Below are 7,128 nucleotides of genomic sequence, written 5' to 3'. Positions count from 1 at the left end.
TACCTCCCCCTTGATCAGTTTCGAGAGTTTTTCTACTGCCAGAGCCCGGCCGTGCGCCAGGCTTGTTCGGTGCTTGCCTGGTCAACCAAGCTGTTGCTATTGGTGGCCCGCAGACCGCCAGTCTATTTGGTACTAAGGTGTGTGTGTGTGTGTGTGTGTGTGTGTGTGCATACTTAACACACACACACACACGCATACACAAACACACACACACACAAGCACACACACTCAAGCACACACACACACACAAGCACACACACTCAAACACACACAAGCACACACACTCAAACACACACAAGCACACACACTCAAACACACACACGTCACGTAAAAAACACCCCAGCATAACATTAACTGGCAACGCGACAGAGGAGAGTGAAAGTAAGATATATAAACCAGGGGAGACTTAGAGCATCTCCATCTGGAGGAGACCCGAGCTGGAACAGCACCGACCAACCTGTAACTAATTACAGCATCAACACATCTCCCGCGTCAGCATCCTGTTAGGACCATCTCCCCCTTCCTGCTGCTCCTCCTTGAGTAACGCAGGACTCCCTTCCTCCAGCTGCTGGGTCCTACACGAGACACAACAACAAATCATGTTATCCATGAGAGTGGTACGTCAGGTTTCCGGCGTTTGTTCATTCCATCATGACTGGGAGGACGGGGGGGGGGGTTGACGCCGGGGTGAGCAGATTATTATTATTATTATTATTATTATTATCAAAAAGAAGCGCTAGACCCATTAGGGTCATACAGCGCTGGGAAAGCAGAGGTGGTCTGTTTTGATCTAAGAAGGAATAGCGCCAGTTCCTTGGATTAAGAGATAATCAGCAGCATTAAGACACCTCGTCCCCTTCAAGGCTCTGTAAGTGGTGAGACTGAGCTCAGTAAGTGGTAATATAGAACTCAGTGAGTGGTAATATAGAGCTCAGTAAGTGGTAATATAGAACTCAGTAAGTGGTAATATAGAACTCAGTAAGTGGTAAGGCTGAGCACAGTAAGTGGTAAGGCTGAGCACAGTAAGTGGTAAGGCTGAGCACAGTAAGTGGTAAGGCTGAGCACAGTAAGTGGTAAGGCTGAGCACAGTAAGTGGTAAGGCTGAGCACAGTAAGTGGCAAGACTGAGCACAGTAAGTGGTAAGGCTGAGCACAGTAAGTGGCAAGACTGAGCACAGTAAGTGGTAAGGCTGAGCACAGTAAGTGGTAAGGCTGAGCACAGTAAGTGGTAAGGCTGAGCACAGTAAGTGGTAAGGCTGAGCACAGTAAGTGGCAAGACTGAGCACAGTAAGTGGTAAGGCTGAGCACAGTAAGTGGTAAGGCTGAGCACAGTAAGTGGCAAGACTGAGCACAGTAAGTGGTAAGGCTGAGCACAGTAAGTGGTAAGGCTGAGCACAGTAAGTGGTAAGGCTGAGCACAGTAAGTGGTAAGGCTGAGCACAGTAAGTGGTAAGGCTGAGCACAGTAAGTGGTAAGACTAAGCACAGTAAGGGGTGACACTGAGACAAATTTGTGTCTCGCCCTGTGCTCTTTTTCGCCAGTGTTGAGAAAAGTGCAGGATTCGGTATGACTGGTTTGGTTAACCGGGGGTTTAAATCCTATCGACTGCACGACACTCATTAAGCCTGTCTTAACAAAAAAATATAGACACCTTATTTTTAAAACAACCTTCACGACCCTTGAGCAGCCGATAGGATTTAAACCCAGTTAAGCAAATAGTTGGTGAGGGTATGTATGATGACCCTCTCGTATATACAGTGGAACCTCGGTACTCGAACAGCTCCGTACTCGAACAATTCGGTATTCGAACAGACTGGCACTCGAACAGCCTTCTGGAACAAATTAAGTTCGAGTACCGAGGTTCCAATGTATATACTTTGGGGAATTACCAATAGATTCCTGGCTGCCTTCAAGATGGAACTGGACAGACACCTAAAGTCAATACCCGATCAGCCGGGCTGTGGTTCCTATGTTGGACTACGTGCGGCCAGCAGTAACAGCCTGGTTGATCAGGTCCTGATCCACCGAGAGGTCTGGTCGTGGACCGGGCCGCGGGGGCGTTGACCCCCGGAACATCCTCCAGATAAGTAACTAAAGACACCCATGGTCTTGTTAGGTGTTTTATTACGATAATGATATGAAATAGCGACATGATAAGGAATTATACACATGTTTATGTTTATCTGAAGACGTTTCGCTAATCACTGGCTTCATCAGTGCAATACCGAGTAGATATACGTAAAGGCAGAAGATGAGGCACTCAGTCCCTCAGTATGGAGTCGATGGACTGATTACCTCAAACTTCTCATCGTCTACCTTCCTCTGCATTGGACTGAAGAAGCCACTGGAAAGCGAAAAGTTTCCAGAAAGATACCCAAATGTTGCAAAAGTGTCTTATTTATCAGTCCCTCGGATGTTTGTCGCCTCTGGACGTGCCAGGGACCTCACAGGACCCATCAGTAGAGTGACAACAATAACCCAGAGTCTTACTAGCAGTTACCTAAGGTCGTCAGTTATGTCATCTTCTCCCCCAGGTGACGGCGGCGGTGGTAGTGGTGGTGGCGTTGATGGTGGGTCAGAATGTTGGTGTTGGGGTGACGCAGATCGCCAGGGAAGTCGAAGGCATCACCAAGCGTGAGTATAAATACTCTCGCATACATTCACGTTCCTCTCATACTCATCTTCCTCTCATATTCATCTTCCTCTCACTCTCGTTCATCCTCAAGTGCATCATGTTTATCTCCCTCGCTTCACTGACAGCCTCGTCACTACGTAACAAAAATCACTCCGGCATAACCCATCCGAAGTTGTCAGGTCACTTACACTGTCTCTCCTATCTCTTCTTTTCCGTTTACAACTTTATTTTCACTGCTCTATCCTCTCCCATTCTTGCAGTCTCTCTATTGATCCTAAAAATATACTTCGTTAGCGCCAATAGCATTATTATTTTTATTATTATTGCTATTATTATTCTGTAATTATTATTAGTAGTAGTAGCACTGAGAATAGTTAAAGCCATAAGGGTTATTCTGCACCTGGAATAATAATGATAATAATAATAATAACAGTTTGTGTTCTTAATTCTTTGGGGTTTGCAGTTAGAGGAGACCTGGCGGTCCTGGATCCCTCGAAGAGAACCAAGAGGTCTCCAATCTTCAGTCTCTTCAGACGGAGTCGCAGCAGGAGTAAAGGAAAGAAGCCTAGCACCTCATATGGTGCTCCTCCTAGCCCATCCTATGGAGCTCCTCCAAAGGCTCCTAGCCCATCCTATGGAGCTCCTCCAAAGGCTCCTAGCCCATCCTATGGAGCTCCTCCAAAGGCTCCTAGCCCATCCTATGGAGCTCCTCCCAAGGCTCCTAGCCCATCTTATGGAGCACCTGCTCCTAGCCCATCTTATGGACCCCCTCCAAAGGCTCCTAGCCCGTCGTATGGAGCACCTGCTGCTCCTAGTCCGTCCTATGGGGCACCTCCTGCTCCTAGCCCATCCTACGGGGCACCTGCTGCTCCTAGCCCATCCTATGGGGCACCTGCTGCTCCTAGCCCATCTTACGGGGCACCTGCTGCTGCTCCTAGTCCGTCCTACGGGGCACCTCCTGCTCCTAGCCCATCCTACGGGGCACCTGCTGCTGCTCCTAGTCCGTCCTACGGTGCACCTCCTGCCCCTAGCCCATCCTATGGGGCGCCTGCTGCTCCAAGCCCATCCTATGGGGCGCCTGCTGCTGCTCCTAGCTCATCCTACTCTGCTCCCTAATATATTCGTCATGTTTCTCGCATTATATAAATTTAGTACTGTTTGTAGTCATCATTCACAGAGCACAGCAGAGAAAATGTGGGGCTAGTTAGATTAGAGACGTGTGTAAAGCTCCTCTCTCCTATGTGCTGGATATTTGTGTATTGTTCCAGTCACGGTATTGTGCCTCTTTGTTCTTTACAGTATCCTTGACTGGTGGTGGACAGGTAACGTGCAACCTGAATGACCCCTCCTTCAGTCGACAACCTTTCTAACCCAACCAACGTTATCTTAAAGGGGAGTTTCTGAGTTCGACTGAAGGACGTCGTTGAAGGTGGTCGGTCCGAAGTCTTTAGGCGTCGATGGGTGACTCGGGGGAATGGGGATGGAGACTTTCAGACTCAAATGGAGCCCTAATATTCTTGGGTTATGCAGCACCTGGATGAGTGGGAGGTAATCAGGGTTGATCCATGAAAGGAGAGGGTGGTTCTAATGCTTTGGATCAAGAGCCCTTCACTAGCGTAAAGGCGGAAGAAGGCGGAGACAGTGACTATCTTCTGAGTATGAAGAACTAGAGATATTATTATGGTTATAAGCATAACCATAATTTTTAAAGGGGTGGAGGAGTAAGCCAGTGGAAGGACTCCGTCTGATGACCAAAAGCCCAAGCTGTGGGTCATCATATGATCAAGATCAGCGCCAGGAAACACTTGTCCTGTTTCCTGACAAACCTTACCTAACCTTACTAGAGATCTAATTATATACGTAAGGTGATGTGGAAAGACTTAGAGATTCATAAGATACTATCATATAAAATACTGTTATACAAGATACTATCATATAAGATACTATCATATAATATACTGTTTCATAAGATACCATAGTTTCTGAATATAGAAAGTACATTAATACTGACAGTATAGATGCCAGAACACAGTGCATGCACTCGGCACTTGTTTAACGAATACGTTACACTCACGAGACCTCGGTCACTCCAAATGACATGACCAAAGTCCCAGTACTGTAACATATCCAGTAGAGATGACTCGTCTTTTCTCCATATCATCACTTCTCATGTCTTCCGACGTGAGAGTTCTTCGTCAATCAACCAGTTGGTGTCGCTCCTCGTATCTGCATCTCCGGCTGCTGTGATCTAGTCCTGCTGTGGCTCACGTATTGACTCTTAAATAAATGTTAATACATTATTACCAACACGTTATTCATTGTTAATTCATCAGAATTGATTAAAAAGGAACTCATGTATTAATAGACATTACTCTCACTTGCCACTATATCATCTTTCTTTAATTAAGCAAAATTGGGTACATGAGCAGTGTGCAAATAATAATAATAATAATAATAATAATAATAATAATAATAATAATAATAATAATAAGAAGAAGAAGAAGAAGAAGAAGAAGAAGAGAAGACGAAAAGAAAGAAGAGCCTATTTCTAAGTTGCATCTTCCCTTCTTTCTTCTTAATGGCATGAGTGTGGATCGCACTTCGTGTTCACTCGCCTTATCCTCCCGAGACTCGGGTTCACATCCATTCTTTGGATTACTAATCCCGAAGGAGTTACCAATCCCGATAATGGATTCACTTTACCACGAAGCCCAGGATTTTAGAGCTTTCTTGTGACAATAATAATAATAACAATAACAACCCAGGATAACCAAGAAAGCTGCTCACTGTGGCTTACATTATGGTCCTTCCCCAGGATGCCACCCACAACACCCAGCTACCTACTTACTGCAGTGTCACCCAGGGTTCGAACCCGGTTCTTTCAGTTTTGATCCAAACTTCTTTAAGATGTGAAGACGGGGAGGGGAAGGGAGGAAGGACCTTAATGCAAGTAAAGGGCTCTTGATCCACGCAGCTTCAGTTACCTCCCCTCTCCCTTGGGAAGGGCAGATGGGAGGTGCTTAATGGCCCCCTGTGGTTTTAGCGCTTCTCCGTGAATATTATAATATACCGACTATTTATTTCTCAGTTTAACAATATATTAACATCGTCGACTAAATAATTTGAGTCATTAAACAAATTTTTAAAATTCTAATTGACATTGAAATAATTTTTGAGAAGATATATATTGTAATATTAGTTGGTGCATTGTGGTCCAGGAGGGACCATCATGGTCCAGGATGGTTCAAGATGAACCATGATGGTGGTCCAGGATGGTTCAAGATGAACCATGATGGTGGTCCAGGATGGTTCAATATGAACCATGATGGTGGTCCAGGATGGTTCAATATGAACCATGATGGTGGTCCAGGATGGTTCAATATGAACCATGATGGTGGTCCAGGATGGTTCAATATGAACCATGATGGTGGTCCATGATGGTTCAATATGAACCATGATGGTGGTCCAGGATGGTTCAATATGAACCATGATGGTGGTCCAGGATGGTTCAATATGAACCATGATGGTGGTCCAGGATGGTTCAATATGAACCATGATGGACCCAAGTATTATTCTAGGTTGTCAATTGTTCCAGCCGCGATACTGACTCAAGTTTGGATTGTTTTCGGTCAGTACTGGTATACTAGTTCAGTACTGGTATACCCAACTAATTCAGTACTGGTATACCCAACTAGTTCAGTACTGGTAAGATAAGATAAGATTTCGTTCGGATTTTTAACCCCGGAGGGTTAGCCACCCAGGATAACCCAAGAAAGTCAGTGCGTCTTCGAGGACTGTAACTTATTTCCATTGGGGTCCTTAATCTTGTCCCCCAGGATGCGACCCACACCAGTCGACTAATACCCAGGTACCTATTTGCTGCTAGGTGAACAGGACAATAGGTGTAAGGAAACGTGTCGGAATTTCCACCCGCCGGGAATCGAACCCGGGCCCTCCGTGTGTGAAGCGGGAGCTTTAGCCACCAGGCCACCAACTAGTTCAGTACTGGTATACCCAACTTGTGCAACACTGGTATAACCAACTAGTTCAGTACTGGTATAACCAGTGCGTCTCAAGCCAGGGATCAACAATCACGTTCCTCAACAAAAGAGCACCACCAGTCCTATTTATGCCTCTTATAGAGTAAAGAGACTACAAAAATTGCAACATGGTAGGTTACCATGATGCAGCACTGATATCATGGGCGTAGCACAACAAGGACTCACATTACGATCACTGTCCTTGCGTGTCCCCGAGATAAGGACGTCACGTTTAAAAATTCTTAAATATATTTAAAATAATTAATTTTTTTTCTAAAACTACATTTTTGAAAATTTTATGTAAATTTTGAATAAATTTTTATTTTGTTACATCTTTTTCCTTTGTTAGTATTTACATTTTTTTTTTTAATAAATCTTAGTTAATTTAATTATATTTACGATAGATTAAACATTTTTTAAATGAAAATATTATAAATTAAGTAAAATAAAGTTTT

At 44.7% G+C, this 7,128-nt stretch overlaps 1 protein-coding gene and 1 non-coding gene across 2 annotated transcripts; one reads left to right on the top strand and one right to left on the bottom strand.

The window, feature by feature from the left end:
• The first annotated feature begins 435 nt into the window (after positions 1-435).
• LOC128699284 (uncharacterized) lies at positions 436-6,892 on the top strand. The gene is made up of 3 exons (XM_053791889.2): positions 436-617; positions 2,533-2,632; positions 3,097-6,892. Exons 1-3 carry the CDS (start codon positions 600-602, stop codon positions 3,747-3,749), a joined length of 771 nt encoding a protein of 256 aa, XP_053647864.1. The 5' UTR covers positions 436-599; the 3' UTR covers positions 3,750-6,892.
• On the bottom strand, positions 6,784-6,901 carry LOC128699536 (U4atac minor spliceosomal RNA). The gene has a single exon (XR_008408618.1). It is a non-coding gene; the product is annotated as a U4atac minor spliceosomal RNA (small nuclear RNA).
• Between the last annotated feature and the right edge of the window lie 227 nt (positions 6,902-7,128).

The sequence above is a fragment of the Cherax quadricarinatus genome, chromosome 61 (genome assembly GCF_038502225.1).
Source record: "Cherax quadricarinatus isolate ZL_2023a chromosome 61, ASM3850222v1, whole genome shotgun sequence".
In the NCBI taxonomy this organism is placed as follows: domain Eukaryota; kingdom Metazoa; phylum Arthropoda; class Malacostraca; order Decapoda; family Parastacidae; genus Cherax; species Cherax quadricarinatus.
This window is presented reverse-complemented; position numbering and strand designations above follow the sequence as displayed.

Coding starts and splice junctions, on each gene's coding strand:
- LOC128699284 (XM_053791889.2), top strand. Junction 2,633..3,096: donor AGTCGAAGGCATCACCAAGC/GTGAGTATAAAT, acceptor TGGGGTTTGCAG/TTAGAGGAGACCTGGCGGTC.